General features: G+C 45.6%; 1 protein-coding gene across 5 annotated transcripts in view; it reads left to right on the forward strand.

The window, feature by feature from the left end:
• ARHGEF5 (Rho guanine nucleotide exchange factor 5) overlaps positions 1-10,903 on the forward strand; it is a 33,450-nt gene extending 22,547 nt beyond the window's left edge. For all 5 annotated transcript variants that reach the window (XM_048300354.1, XM_048300353.1, XM_048300352.1 and 2 more), the window contains 13 exons: positions 1,138-1,219; positions 1,586-1,650; positions 1,930-2,189; positions 3,099-3,259; positions 4,118-4,270; positions 4,881-5,010; positions 5,960-6,034; positions 6,844-6,933; positions 7,236-7,390; positions 8,066-8,227; positions 8,609-8,679; positions 9,009-9,113; positions 9,320-10,903. In XM_048300354.1, coding sequence (XP_048156311.1) covers positions 1,138-1,219; positions 1,586-1,650; positions 1,930-2,189; positions 3,099-3,259; positions 4,118-4,270; positions 4,881-5,010; positions 5,960-6,034; positions 6,844-6,933; positions 7,236-7,390; positions 8,066-8,227; positions 8,609-8,679; positions 9,009-9,113; positions 9,320-9,474 — 1,664 coding nt within the window. In that variant the 3' untranslated portion in view covers positions 9,475-10,903. The remainder of the gene's footprint in view (positions 1-1,137; positions 1,220-1,585; positions 1,651-1,929; positions 2,190-3,098; positions 3,260-4,117; positions 4,271-4,880; positions 5,011-5,959; positions 6,035-6,843; positions 6,934-7,235; positions 7,391-8,065; positions 8,228-8,608; positions 8,680-9,008; positions 9,114-9,319) is intronic.
• The last annotated feature ends 4,879 nt before the right edge of the window (positions 10,904-15,782 follow it).

Here is a 15,782-nt window from a genome sequence, read left to right on the forward strand (position 1 = left end):
CCTCCTCTCTGCTGCCCTGTGCATCCTTGAGTAGGGATGCATGCTGGGGCTCAGTCCCCCCCATTCCACATTAATACCTGCAACAATAAACTCATGGATCCCTGAGGCAGTAAGGAAGAACCATGCACACATGCTCAGTAGCCCATATCTCTTATCACTTGTTTATTTGCTGCCTCCCCTTATTTTGCAACTGGCACTTTTAGGTTCCCACTTGACCTTCTAAAAAAGATGATTTTCCTGTGAGCACAGGATTTGAGAGTACAGATAAGAATGCAAATTTGTCAAACCCAAGGTCCCAGCTTGCACAGAAGTCAAATCACTGATGTCACAAGTTGAAAACATGCATCTTCTGTAACACAGCTCATTCAGCAGTACTTGCTGTCAGGATGTATGTCTGTTCTTTACTATATCTTACATGTACTTTAAATAATTGCTTCTTTTCAGCTCTTACTTTACTTTGAAGCTCTGCAACATGCTGGATTTTTGGCACAGAGGAAAAGGAGGGGTTGTGGAGGGGTGTAAAAGGTTTAGCAGAACTTGAATCTAGATTTGTTCATATATTTGACCTGTAAATTCTTGGTTCCAAATTTTAAAACATTAAAGGCAACAGAACTGTCTTTCCCCTTACCCATAACTGCAGCTCAGTCTTTGGGCTTTCGTCCTTTTTCTGCTTCCAGTTATTTCAGATTTAGAATTTCATCACACCTTATTTGATTAAATCCCTCACAAACCAAAAGGCAAAACTACGCTTTCTCAATTTTTACACTTTTGCTCCCCTGATCTCCTGATGCCTGGCCCAAGTAGCTGAAAGTGTAAGGACTGCACCAAAAAGGGCACATAGGCAGTACACACTGGAGAGGGAAGCTCTTAGAGTTACTGTCGTTCCCTAAAATGTCAGCCTTTTTCTTTGTGTGAAAAGTAAATGTGGCTAACAGATGTAAATTGTAAGTAATGTCAAGGATTATTAAAACTAGAATGTTTCTGACCCAGAAATAAATGTCATGAGGGCACCTGTACTCCAACTCAAGACTGCCCCTTAGGTGGCGTACAGGTAAGTGGTATCTGTGTATCATTTGGATTGTAGCTTGACTCTAAAAATGGACTGATGTGTTTACTTTCCAATTGTCTTCTATGCAGAGGTTTCTTCTGTTCCTTCAGAGGAAGAAGCTCCCAAGGCACACAGGGAACCACCAGTCAGTTCAGAAACAGTTATAATGCGGTGAGTCTTTCAAAGACCCTGAGAATTTGCCCTGACCTCTGTGCAGCACAGACACCTCCACTGTTTCTGAGTTACCAAAGATGATGATAAGGAGTGGCAAATTATAATTAAATGCCCTAGGCCTGTGTTTCAGTCTGTGCTCTCTTGAAGAGGACCCTACTGCAACAGAGGTATTTCTGTGCCTTCAGGACAGCCTCTCCATTAAGCCAAACTTTGCCCTTTGTCAAGTAAAGCTTGTGGAGCTTGAGCTTGTTGAAAAAGGAGAGGTCCCTGGTGTGACAGAGCAGTTCCTAAGGTTTTGATGAACCATTTCTGGTGCTGTGCCCTTCGTTTACTCTGTGTTTTGAAATTCTTATTCCCTGGCAGAGAGAAGAAACCTGCAGACACAATGGAGAACTTCAAGCGCCGGCACTCCAAACTGATCAACTCCTGTAAGTGCCTCCTGCCTGGGGTGTGTGGCAGCCCCCTCTCCCCGCTCCTCTCTGACCCTTGCAGTGAGCACAAAGGAGAGGGACTCCTGTCACATGGTGGTAGTGAGGATGGAGTGTTAGAGAGCAGGGAAAGCAGCTGGAGCCCTGCAGTACACTTGGGCAGCTGAGGAGCTTTGCCTGAATTTGGCTGTTCCAATCCGGGGCAGAGTTTTCTCCAGGTTGAAGCAGAGGGTGAGTTGCTACTACAGAAAAGATAAATGTATGTGTCTTTCTTCACAGCAAGACTGCTGTATCAGGAGTACAGTGATGTGGTTCTGAACAAGGCCATCCAAAGCCAGAAGAGAGTGGATTATCCAGAGGATATAGAGTCAAGTTTCCCAAGTTCCCCGAGGCTACGGAGGAAAGTGCTGTCTCCCCAGGACTCATATTTGCAACGTCTGTCAGTCTCATCTAATGCATCCCTCTGGCAGGACATCCCCATGATACGGGGCAGCAGAATGCTGCTCAACATGTCCCGTGAGGAGCAGAGGCTGCAAGAGGTAAGGGACAGATGTGACATAGTAAATGGGTGGTCTGTGGTCAAGAAAGTGTGTCTGGAAGTGGGGTTAAAGCAGAGAGCAAGAACTGATGTGGGAACGCAGGTGGTTGAAGCAGAGGTCACCTCTACCCCTGAAAGCAGCATGGGGTATGAAGTAGAGCAGTGCTGAAGCGCTGAATTTTAGAGAAAAGCAGCACTGAAGGACAGACTCTGCACCATATCAGTAACTCCATGAAAACAGGCATAGGGAAAAGGAGGAACAAGATAAAGAGTTATGAGTATGCTCAATGAAAAAGGGAGTATAAAAGTAGAAGACTTGCAGCATTCTCCCACACATAAGCTTGTGAGAGATGCTAATAAAACCACAGTAAATTGTATTTTCTGTGGTAGAATGTGCTAAACTCACACAGATTGACCTGTGTGAGTTTAGCAAATTGACCTGTGTGAGCTGCAGGGCTGAGAGGAGACAGGGAGATGTATGGATTCAGCACAATGGCACAGAGAAACTGGGTAAGGAAAATGAGAGGATCTGAGAAGTGGACAGGAGGACCCAGAGAAAGGTGAAAACAGCAGCATGGGAAACATGATGAAGGAGAAAAAGGTGCATGGTGCAGATGCTGGACTTTATGGGAGCTTGTAAAATGGGGAGCCTTGTGAAAGGTGTTGAGAGGAAATAAAAAATAAAATGAGAGCAAGTAGCTGTTTTTAAGTCATACCACAAGTCCGTTTTCTAAAGAAAGTCTGTAATGGCATGCTTGCCCTTCATTTCTAAACCCTCTCTTCTGTAATTACACCCTACTTGCATCATGTGCTGGGAGGTTTTCCTGCTTTGCCCTGTCTCCTCTCCGTAAGATTTCTCACAGACTCGTGCAGTGTGGTGATGCTGTGCTGCCTTGTTTTCTCTCTCAAGGCCAAGTTTGAGTTGATAATATCTGAGGCGTCCTACCTGCGCAGTTTGAACGTGGCAGTGGATCACTTCCAGCGCTCGGCAGAGCTCCAGGCGATGCTCACCAACCAGGAGCGCCAGTGGCTCTTCTCCCGCCTCTCCGATGTGCGCGATGTCAGTGCCAGGTGAGATGCGGCCCTTTGCTTCCAGGACTGACAGGCACGTGGTGCTTCCATCAGGAGCATTTCTCACTACTCTTCTGCGTGCTCACTGTTCAAGGCAGATGCAGCACTTAGTGATGGCACACCAACACTGCCTGGAAAGGAATATTTGCCTTTTTAGGTGACAGGGCAATGTTGGTGTTAAATCCCAGATATTATGGCTCAGTTGTACACAGAGCTCATTGCAGGGGATCAAAATGTTCCAAATGGTAATGTAGCCTTGTGCCGCTGCTTTCAACTACAATTAAACTTGACTAACTGGATGCCAACCCAAACCAGCTCCTGCCAAATACAAGACAAAAGGGGCAACTGCATGAGCCCTGACAAAAAGGGGGGGGGGGGGAGGGAGGGGGGGAAGGGAAAAAAAGTAAGTTACAACCATCACTTGACAGAAACTAATGTGAATCGTTAGAGCATAAGTCATGAAACGTGGACATGACCCCACATGCAAGGAATCCTATATGTGTTGTAGGATTCTGTTCTGCTTTTCCTCCTGCAAGGCTTGGCTACATAAATCACTAAGCTGGTAAGGTTTGCTGCTACCTTTTCCATTTATACCAGCGGGATTGTTCTGGTGAGGTCTTAGTTCCCAGCTGTTTCCTGACCATGCCTGTAGAAGCGTGACCTCTCAAGAATAGAGGTCTTTTGCCTCTGCTTTTTCCTTGCTGACACCAAGCCCTAAATTGTTATTGTCCAGACATTACACTCTCTCTAGAAATAAAGATCTGTCTTGTGCTTATCTGTGGGCTGTCACAGTTTTAGAAGACTAAATGACACTGATATTTCCCTCTTCTTTTATGGTACCACATCCATGTGCTGCAGTTTCCTCTTTGACTTGGAGGAGAAATTTGAAGAGGACATGTTCAACTTCCATGTGTGTGACGTGGCTCTGAAACACGCCCCTGATTTCCGCCGGGTGTATCTGCCATATGTGACAAACCAGACATACCAGGAGCAAACCTTCCAGAGGTTACTGTAAGTTTTTCTCATTTGTTACACCCTTTTCCCTCATACTTCCTTGAATATTGACCCTTTCAAACAATGGGGAATGCTGCAGGAATTGGCTGTTAAACAGTGCTCTCGCTACGCTGCCAGAATAACCTTCCTCAGTTCAGTGGCATTTGGGACAGCAGGACAGAGCTCCTTCAGGCTTCTCTCCCTTAGTGTTGGAGAGGAAAAGAACACTTAATATCTGATCTTGTTGCAGACTGTTCTCTGTCTGCCCTCTACTGAAGAGAGCAAAAATGACTGTGCTGGAAGATGGTTTTTCAGGCCACCAAGAACCAGAGTGCAAACCACCACAAAACCACCACCATGTCCCCATGAGAGGAGCATTACTGACAGAGGGGGTTGAAATGTAGATGTTACTTCTGGCTTATAACAGCTGTACTGCCATCCTGTAGCTGTTAGAAACCCATATTTGCTCTTCAGCAGCAGAGTGGTGCAGTTTCTTGACACCTCTTGCCCCAGGGACAAAACCTGACTGTTGGGAGTACTCCAACATTCCCTGAAATCTGATACTAGGAAGGTTATTTATTTACTCTGATGCCTGGATGTCTTTTTTTTTCCTTTGCCACTCCCACAGAAATGGAAATGCAGGGTTCCAGCAAGTCCTGGAGAGACTGGAAAGTGATCCACTATGCCAGCGCCTCTCACTTAAATCCTTCCTCATCCTCCCCTTCCAGCGCATCACTCGACTCAAGCTCCTCCTACAGGTAACTGTGGTGATTCTCTGCTTTCCCTCAAGTTTCCCTCAAGCTGTGTCTAGGAGCAGCTGAGGGAGCTGGGGGGGCTCAGCCTGGAGCAAAGGAGGCTCAGGGGGAACCTTCATGCTCTGCACAACTCCCTGATAGGAGGGGGCAGGTGGGGGGGGTGTCGGGCTCTGCTCCCAGGGAACAAGGGACAGGACAGGAGGAAACGGCCTCAAGTTGTGCCAGGGGAGGTTCTGGTTGGACATCATGAAGAATTTCTTCCCACAAGGGGTTGGCAGGCATTGGAATGGGCTGCCCAGGGACATGATGGAGTACCCATCCCTGGAGGTGTGCAGGAAATGATGGATGTGGCACTGCGTGAGGCAATGCTGTTTGTGAATCATTTAGGGCTTTGTTGTGACACTACTTTAATTCTTCTCCAATAAAGAACTTATGGAGTCTTGTCAGAGCATGCTGATTTACATTTTATTGAACTTTTTGACTTCCTGCTAGGAGAAGAAAGCAAGGATTCCTTGGCTGCCCTCTGTAAGGCAGCCTGTATCTACTCTATGCCTGCAATGTTGACTAATAAGAAACCTTCCAGACAGGGAACCAGCCAGTCCTTAATGAATTAATTTTGAGCTCTTTCTATGAAATTCTTCTTTTTGATTATTTGAGCCTCTTTTTAATAGGAGAAAAGGACAATTCTATTCTGTTCATAAGCCCATTTATGTTTTAGCTAGTGGTTGCTTCCTATGCCATGTAACTTCTATGTGATAATTAATACAATTTTGATTTTCAAGAATGTCCTAATCAGTGTAACTTATCAGTGACGTTCTGCATCTCAAATTTTTGGCCTTGTTGTCTCCACATGTCATCATCTACTTCTGTTTTATTATTTCTCCTACTCTTCAGTGGTGGTGGTGTCCACCTTTCCCTGTTTGCATCATGAAAATCATCTTTTCTCATGCAGAATATCCTGAAAAGAACTGGGCCTGGGTCTGAGGAGGAAGTGCAAGCAACGCAGGCCTATGATGCACTTGAAAAGGTAAAGCTGCCAATCCTTTCTGCAGTCTCACCTTTGTCTCTAATTAATCATCAATTCCCACCCTTGCCCTTGCAAGAAAATCTTGCTTTAAAAAACCCCACAGCATTACTCTATTGCTTCCCTTCCTCTTATCCTGTTTATTATAGAGGCAAGGTTTGAAGTTTTCTGGGACAAATTGCTACCTAAAATTTGTACAGCCTCATAAGGTGGATTGTTCTGTCTAGTGATGATTGGACCTTCCAAAGGAGGGCCACCAGGATGGTGAAGGGCCTGGAGGTGAAGACACAAAAGGAGTGGCTGATGTCACTTGGTCTGTTCAGATGGAGGAGACTGAGGCCCGAGCTCACAGCAGTTCTGCAGCTTCCTCACAAGGAGGGGCAGGCTCTGAGCTCTGCTCTCTGGGACCAGGGACAGGACCCAGGGAACAGCTGGAGCTGTGTCAGGGAGGGTGAGGCTGGGTATCAGGAAAAGGTTCTTCCCCCAGAGGGTGCTGGGGCACTGAACAGGCTCCCCGGGGAATGGGCACGGCCCCAAGGCTGCCAGAGCTCCAGGAGCGTTTGGACACCGCTCTCAGGGATGCACAGGGTGGGATTGCTGGGATGTCTGCACAGGGCCGGGAGCTGGACTCAATGATCCTTTTGGGTCCCTTCCAACTCAGAATATTCTCTGATTGTAATACATACTTTTTTTGCAGGAGAATGCCTAAGGAATTGTAACTTATGCTGACTCCTGAGGGGCTCCTAGGAGTACTACTGATCCCACCAGGCAGTTCTGCTCCCACCTCACTGATCATCTGTTTTCCTCCGCAGCTCATCAAGGACTGCAATGAGAATGTCCAGCGCATGAAGAGCACTGAAGAGCTGATCTACCTCAGCCAGAAGATTGAATTTGAGTGTAAGGTGAGCTCATCCATTCCCTCTAGCCTAATGTATTTTCTGTCTTTCCCCACAAAGCCACTTTTTGTTCTCTCCAATATACACAGAGCTGCTGAATCAGAACATCATCCACAGGCCAGCTCTTCATCAGTGCTTCCCTTGCCCAATCATTCATGCCACCCTTCACATGAAGGTGCCTACCATAGCTTACACCTCTCCAGCTGGAGAACTGAAAGCACAGATCCTCTAGAGAAAGGCAAAAATGCAAATCCCAAACTCAGAGGGACTCATTTTCTTGTGCATAAATACTTACTTTTGTCTTGCAGATATTCCCACTCATCTCACAGTCAAGGCGACTTGTGAAGTGTGGCGAGTTGACAGCACTGGACTTCAACAACCTGAGTCCAAAATGGAAAGTCACCACCCGGCCCATCTACCTGCACCTTTTCAATGACTGTCTGCTCCTGTCTCGGCCCAAGGAGTGAGTGCTTCAACTCAATTCTTGCTGCCCCTTCTAAAATACCTGTCTCTTTCGGGGTCTGTGCTTTGGTGACAGAGTCCTTTCCCTCTGCCTGCCAGCAAGTGGCAGCCTTTGTCAAGTCACTCTTCTGTCCTGACCTGAAGTGAGTATCATGCAAGTATGTGGAAATTGATAGTCCAAACTCTTCATTACGTATCATAATATAGAAAGATATCTTGCGGTCCCTAGTACAACACTTCTATTCTGCCTTTGCATCTCTACAATGTGAAACATTGAACAATAACCATTTATTCTACTTTTACTTGGTAAATAATTTCTTCCTAAAGCACACTATGAGGACTAGTGAATGTGCAAATCACTGGTTTGTCAAGAAAGTTGTTGGCTGGTTTGTGTTGGGGTTTTAGGAGTGGTGGGTTTGTTTTTAAGATGTAAGCTACCAAATAAAATTCTGACAGGACAGAGATTAGTATTTCTAGCCTTTTCATTAAATCCCTTCTCTCTCTTCTCTGGCCTTCTGAGACTTCTAACAAGAGCACTGCTTAGGATGTCTGAAGCAGATGAAGTCTCATCAAGAGCTTTTTGCTTTCCTGACATCAGCAGACAACATGGACTCACTTTGTAACCATCATCACCTTAAAACTCACACCTTGTTTTGTTCCTCCTCTTCACCTGCAGGGGTGGACGTTTTGTTGTGTTCGACCACGCTGCTTTTTCGGATGTGCGTGGGGAGAAGTGTGAGATGAAACTCCATGGGGCAAACAAAAACCTCTTCCGTCTCTTCCTGCTTCAGAATTACCAGGGAAAGAGAGTGGAGTTCTTGTTTCGGACAGAGACACAGTAAGAGCTCAAGTTTACCCTTGGTATATCCTGTTACCACAACCAGACACCTCCTAGGAACCTGATGGTCGTCCCTCAGCTACTCAAATGCTGAAATGCCAAATGCAGCTGCTGAGCAGAAGTCTTGAAAAACATCCTCTTGCTGTAACTATTTCCTTGTGAACCACCTTCCTCCTCTCTCATCATAGCTGCTCATACAATACTACCACATTATGTCATACCATCAGCCTCCAAAAATGGGAATTTTTGCCTTTTCTCACCACCTTTCTCTGCTTCCCTTTGTGTGAGCAAACACCCCCACACCCCATTCCACCTCATTTCAGTCACCAGACTGCTGTCCCTCGCACTGAATGCTGACACCTATCCTGTGCTGTTTTCCAGCAGTGAGAAGCTGAGGTGGATCTCTGCTTTGGCTCCTCCACGGGGAGAGCTGGATCTCCTGGAATGCCCTGGTGAGACTGCTCTGCTGCTGCAGCAGTGGGGGTGGGCTGACTCACAGGAGTCACAGGCACTGTGAGCTGGGACACCCCAGAATGATTCCAAGGCAGAATACTCTGGGTTTTGTAGATAAAGAAGATACTCGTGGGCTTTCCCTCAGTGCCAGGTTCTGCCAGTTATTTTACCTATTTTAACTCCTCGTTTAGATGAAGACCTGTAGCGTCTCTTCCAGTTCTCTGCTTTTTATTTGGGCAGCTCCTTAGTCTCCAGCTCCTCTGCAGCTGATGCCCACAGGTTTACTGTTGCTTTCCAGTATATCAGTGTGATCTTTCCTCCTCTTCAGATGCACCACAGGTTCAGTGCATAAAGACTTACAAGGCTCGGGAAAATGATGAGCTGGCTTTGGAGAAGGCAGATATCATCATGGTTATGCAGTACAGCAATGATGGTGAGTAGAATGAACAATGCCTGTCTTAAACTGTTGGATTGAGAGGACAAAGGGATTCTTCATCTTCTTTAGGACACTTTATTTGGAAGCTGATAGGGGATCTTTTCCTTTGCTCTTAGGGTCTTTTTGGAGGGGGCTTTTTTTTGGGAAACAATGGAAAAACCACATGACTTTTGCTTCATCTTGTGCTTTTCCCCACACCACAGGGTGGATGGAAGGAGTAAAACTCTCAGACCGGGAGAGAGGCTGGTTCCCCTCAGAACATGTGGAAAACATCTCCAGCAAACACGTGCGGCAGAAGAACCTGAAGGAGGAGCAACGGGTGAAGAATGCCAAGCAGCAGGTCTTCTGCAGGAAATAAGATTCTGTTTGGACCTGTACAGTCTCCCTACCATGGGGAAACCACGGCTTTTCTATCGTGCCTCAGAAGAAATGCCTCTGCGAAGAGCATAATACACAGCACTTTGACAGGACCAGGTGCTTTTTGCCAAAGAAAGCGGGAATTCAATCAGGAAAATCTTCCTCTGTCTCAGCAGGACTACGGCAGCAAGAGGAGGAATAAAGGTTGCATGTATTGCTTGCTTTGTGGTAGTAGGGAGGGACTTAAATCAGACAGAGGTCTGGGGTCTGGACTTCTGCAAACATATTCCTGGTTTTGCCACTGACAAGTTGCAGGACCTTATGCAAGTCACTTCAGAGTTCTGCCTCAGTTTTGCCATCTGCAAAATGGGGGTAAACTTACCTACCTCACCGCATGTTGTGAGGCTAAATTCACTAGTATTAGCAGACTGAGAGCTTCGAGTTCCTGAGAAGGAAGGTGCTAAGTGCAAAGCACAACAGAGCTGAGGAGAATGTTCTGTTTGAATATCCTCTGGATACCTTCATGGCATTGACCTCCATAGTGTAATTTCCATTTAGAGCAATTTACATATTAGATCATACAAGTCTACTGGGGTCTAAATAGGCAAATATTCCATTGTACCCAAAATCCACGGAATTATCCATTGTACAAAATCCACCGGAATTAAGGAAAGTTTTCAGAGGCCACTGTGATGATTTCCCCCACATAAGAGGTATCATGCTGAGGAATCTGCTTCACAAAGGTCACCTCTCTTCTGAACAAGCATCCTATTAAGCCATCTGAACTGATCCTTTTCTGCCTCCCCCTGGAAGTAGATCAGTGACTTTTGACAAAGATTTGTATTTTGTGTTGGTACATGCCCTGTACAAAATAACCAGGACTAGGCAAATGCAATGAAGTGGCACTTTCCTGATGCTCTTACTCTGATTGCTGATGTGGTATTGCATGCACCATTTTGCACACTTACGGAGAACACTGAGATATTTAGCCACTGTAGATAAAGTCAAAATATGCACCAGGGTCTTTGTTCTTTTTTAGAACTCTCTGGTTTTTAAGTTCAGTTTACATGCATTTGTGCAGAACCTGTCTTTTTGAGGATTGCCTTCAACTGTAAAATACTGTTTCTGTGTTAAAGTGTTCAGCTCAGTCAATGCAAGATCGAGTTTAAGAATCAATTACACCAAAGAAAGCCACGTGTAGCCTTCTTGCATTTAATATATTTGAAGAATTAGTTACTTTCGTATCTCCAGCTTTCTGGCTCTGTAACATTCTGCCTTTAAATCCCATTTACATTGTATCTAGATTAGCTTATTGCAGCCTATTTATATCAATAATTTTAGCTGGATTAAAAGAAAAAAAGAGTTGCTTTTAGTCCTAATAAACTCATGCACTTCTCCAGTTAAAATAAAAAACTCTGCTTTCCTTGTTACTTAGGTTTTCCTCTCAAATGTAAGTAATTTAATTTACTGAATATACATGCAGTATTTTTTTTTGCTTTCCTTTAACTTTCCTTTTTAACTTTCCTTTCTGAGTGACTGGTAAGTACAATGAGCTCCTTAGGGAGAGGCAGTGAGGAAAGTTTGGTTTATCTTCATACCTTAAGGTTCTTCAGTGTTATCCCCAGCCCTGGAGAGCTGATGCTGCAGGTTCCACAGTGGTGTTAGTCATCCATAACTCAAGGTAAACTGAAGGGATGAACTACAGAAAATGGGAGTGCAGCCCACTAGAGCAGAAAGACAGGACCCAGTTATTCAACTTTTAATCTATGGTCAGACTAGATCTGCTAACACCCTTTTTCCCCTGGAAGAACTGAAGCTGGTCCTGAGCTAAGAGCCACAGCAAAGCCCTACCTCAGACTCACACAAGAAGGGTTATAATCCTCCACAAGACCCAGAATGTTCAGATATCCCAAGTGCCTGCTTGTCCCAGGCTGTCATGAATTTATGCAGTTCCCAAGTCCCCAGGATTCTCAATGTCTCAGCTGGGATACAGAGTACTGCCATGGGATCAATTTAGCATGTCTGTGTAAGGTCATCTCACACAGGCAGTCGAGGCATCCCACATCCACTTCAGCTTCATCCAGGAGGAGCCAGCCATACATATTCCCATTCTAAATCAGAAGTCATCTGAACATCATTCAACACCTGAAGTCAAGAGTTCTTTACTCTTTCAACTTCTGCTCTCAAAAGCAAGCAGGCAGATTGTTCATTAGAGCCTCCCAAGGTGGTTTCTGTGTTACATTCCGTATGTTGTTAAAATTCCAGTTGACATAGGAAACTTCAAGGGTACTGTTGTCATGATTGACAGCACTTCTATGCTCTTTAACTAGTTGGACCAAAGGTTAACTTGTCCCTGTCACAGGTACAGCCTGTATTTCCTGATGTCAGGCCTTTGTATGTTGAGGAGCATTTAAAGGTCAGCTTATGCCTCTAAGAACAAGTGCTTATACACCGAGTTACTTTGATTTCTTACACTTCAGATAGACCTCAACTTCTGACTATTTAGTTAAACTTTTAGCCCCAGCACCATCCTGCCACCAAAATCCATAAACAAATCTGCACTGAAGTGCTTTTTGACATCTCTTTGCTTTGTACAAGCTTATTCAAACTAGTACAATATCCCTGAAAACTGCACATTCACAATGCAGGAATCAAGTTAATGGAGTGCTTCCTGTGTGTCCTGTGACAGTCTTAATTATAAATCAGGATTTCTCCCTACATTATCTAATGTAGATAAGCTGATTTCCCAGAAAATCAGTATTAAACAGAAGCACAGGGTTTGTCATGCAAATCCCAACACTTACACTTTTCTACTATTCCCAAAGACTCTGTGAGAGGTGCCACTGTATCTTCCCCACGAACCTGTGGAGACTGATACAAAGTGTATCTGGACAAAAGAAATTCAGGATTTCTACACTGAAAAAAGAAATCATGAATGACAACCCTCATAGGGCAGTTACACTGATTTCTTTTTGTGACAAGGACAGCAATGAAGTACAAGTATGAGCTGCATTTAAAAAGTTTTGTGGAGAAGCTGAGAAAGTAATGGTGTATGTCTGAAAATCAATTTTTATGATTGCTGTCATTTTTCATATTTTTCATATAAAGTAGTTTAATATACATAAGTATATATGGAAGTGTATATAGTGTATATATATGTGTGTGTGTGTATATATATATATATATATGACTCTAAAGAACCCAAAAACTCCCAGTGCTGGAGACCTGTGTTAGTCCCTCCTCAAGGAAAAGACATGAAAGCATTCTCCAGACTTCTTATTACTTTCACAAAAAAGGGTGACATTAGGACCAGAGTTCAGTAAATATACACAACCTTGCTCAGAAACAACTTTTAAAGCAGATAGGGATTTTTATATTGGCACTTTTTCTAATATTGAACAGGTCCCATCCCCTCCAAGATCGCTGTCTTTTGTCAGCTGACTGCTGTTAACAAATGCCATTTTAGCCCCAACTTCTTGCAGCTGATAGCTGAACCAGGTGCACTGTTAGACCAATTCTACTGCTCTAAAATGTTGGCACAGATGTTTCAGCTTACACTCGTTTAACCTGATGAAACGACTCTCAGGTGAAAGCATGTGTTGAAACAAGGCCTTAGAAGCTAAAAGTGAACCTTGAAATAAAGACAGGAGGTATGAGGAAACCCTCAGGAGAACAGGGCCGTGCCAGCAACAAGATGGTGAGCCAATAAAGAGGAGCAGGATGAAGGATGTTCTATTTTGGTGCATGAGCACACAATTAAGTGAGTCTTATTCTTCATGCAAGCATTACCTGCTCTGTTAAGAGCCTTCTTTTTACTAAGAATTGTTAAGCATCGAAAGGACACAAATTACAGCACCCAAAAGTCAAGAAGTGCCATTTATTCCTTGCAACCCCCAGTTATTGGAGAACCAGAAGCTGCTGAACACATGTGGCACATGTTAAAAAACAAACGTCTTCCTGCGAAGCCATAGGAAGATCACAGAATTACAGAATCCTTAGGGTTGGGCAGCACCTCTAGAAATGCTCTAGTCAGGGTCACCCAGAGCAGGTGACACAGGAACGTGTCCAGGTGGGTTTGGAATGTCCCCAGAGAGGGAGACTCCATTCCCTCCCTGGGCAGCTGTTCCAGTGCTCTGCCACCCTCTATGGAAAGAAATTCTTCCTCGTGTGGAGATTAAACTTCTTGTGTTTTAGTTTACGGCCATTGCTTCTTGCCCTATCGCTGGCCACCACAAAAAGAGTCTGGCACCATCCTCTTGACATCATCTCCTCTTTAAAGATATTTATATGGATTGGGAGATTCCCTCTCAGTCTTCCACAACGAAAACAGGCCCAGCCCGTGCACTCTCTCCTTGTAACATTCCAGACCCCTCATCATCTTGGTTTCCCTCTGCTGGGCCCTCTCCAGTAGCTCCTTGTCCTTCTCGTACTGAGGAGTCCAGAACTGGATATAGCACTCCAGACAACGAGGTTCCCCTCATCCACGGGTGACGAGTTTTGTGCCAACCACGATTCACACGGCGATATTTCAGACAGCTCCTCATAGGGAGCATTCTTCCCGATATCCCCACCGAGCCTGGAACACTCCCGTTCCCTCCGCGCGGGGAACAGGGGCGAGCGAGGCTCCCGGGGCCGTGGGCGGGGGTCGGGGCCTCCCCCGCTGTGCCCAGGTGCCCCTGATGAGGCGGCCGGGGCCGGGCAGGCCGGGCCGCTGGGCGGGGCATTAACCGGGCCGGGCCGGGCCAGAGCGGGCCCGCCACGGAGTCGGCATGGACGGGGCAGGCGAGGAGCAGCCGGAGGAGCGGGCGGCCGGAGAGCTGGGCACAGGCTGTGGTAAAGGTATGGATGAGGGCAAGGGGATGAATGATGCCGGTTCGCTTTAATAACCGGGGGGAGGCACCCGGCAATGAGCCTAATGAGCAGCCCCGGGGGAGGATAATCGCTCCTCAGCGATGTTATCTGGGCGCTCATTAGCCTCCCTCAGCCCCGCCGTGTCCTGGCCCCGCGGCTGGGGTTGATGGATTCCCCGGGCCTCGAGTCCCCTGCTTGTAAAAGCACCCGGCCGAGGGCAGGGGGCAGGTGGGCTTTGTGTCACACCGAGCGGCTCCCGCTGCCTCTGGGCTTCTCGGCTGCGCCTTCCCCCGCTGTCCGGTTTTTCTCTGCCTTGCGTAGAGGGACCTCTGAAGCTGTTTCTTTTCCCCCCCTGCCGTGTGTGTGTGTGTGTTCAGGTGGCTTTGTACCAAATGCCCCAAAACGCCTTAAAAAACCTTGCAGTGCAAGTGGTTGTCTTGTTCCAAGGAATGTCTAAGGAGGTGGTTGTGAGATGGAAAAGGGGACTTGGTTTCCTGCTCGTGCACCAGATGTTCTGGGCTACCCATGCCTGATGTTCCCACTCGGTTAAAAATCCCTTCACTTAAGGTTCTGTTTGTCTAAAGGTGAGACAAAGTGACGTTCAGTCTGGTCTCTGAATGATGGGAGAAAGGAGTGGTTTTATAACTCCCTCTTTTTTACCATGAAGGCCCATCTTTCCCTCCAAACCTGGTTTTCATTTCAGCTCTTTTCCTTGACAGTCCCAAATTGTTATGAGGCCTTTGGTATCTGTTCTAGAAATAAAACACAGCAGTTTACTTTCACACAGAGGAATATTTTTGTAGAGGATATAAAACTCCCAGGTGTCCATTTCTGCTACGTGTACAAGGTACCCACATAAGACTTGGACGCTTATTTTGTGATGGAAGCACATACTGGTGTTTGCATAGAAACAAGTAAAACCCCTGCTCAAATAATGGGAAAATACTTTTTTTTTTTCACATAATGAGTGAGGCAAGCTCAGATGCAATCAGGAGGATGGTGGAAAAGGAATTCTATAGACCAGAGCCAGCTTCTGCCTTGTTCAGTTCTTGACCCTCCCTATCAGGATATTTCATCTCATTTAACAGCAGTGGAAACTTATTGCTGCTTAACAAGATCAAATTATTATAGCTGCATAGTTTCCTGCTTCTGTTTCTTTCCCCCACAACTAATTTGGTTCTCTTAATCCTGTAAAAAGCAAATTAGATGCTCTTGGAGCAGCCTGCCATCCCCTCATACTTCTGTGAAGATTATCCCATCTGCTTGGAGTTGTGGGGCTCCTCTTTGATTAACAGTTGTTTCAGAAAACGACACTGAGGCAGAAATAAATCCTTTATTTTGGCATTGCACTAATATACATCTAAAGCAGAGCACAGTGAAATGAAATTATTTTATCTTTTTCCCCAAAAAATTAAACGATCAAGTTTCTCTGTTGTCACATACTATTGAAATGCTGCC

Source organism: Corvus hawaiiensis, chromosome 4 (assembly GCF_020740725.1).
Source record: "Corvus hawaiiensis isolate bCorHaw1 chromosome 4, bCorHaw1.pri.cur, whole genome shotgun sequence".
In the NCBI taxonomy this organism is placed as follows: Eukaryota; Metazoa; Chordata; class Aves; order Passeriformes; family Corvidae; genus Corvus; species Corvus hawaiiensis.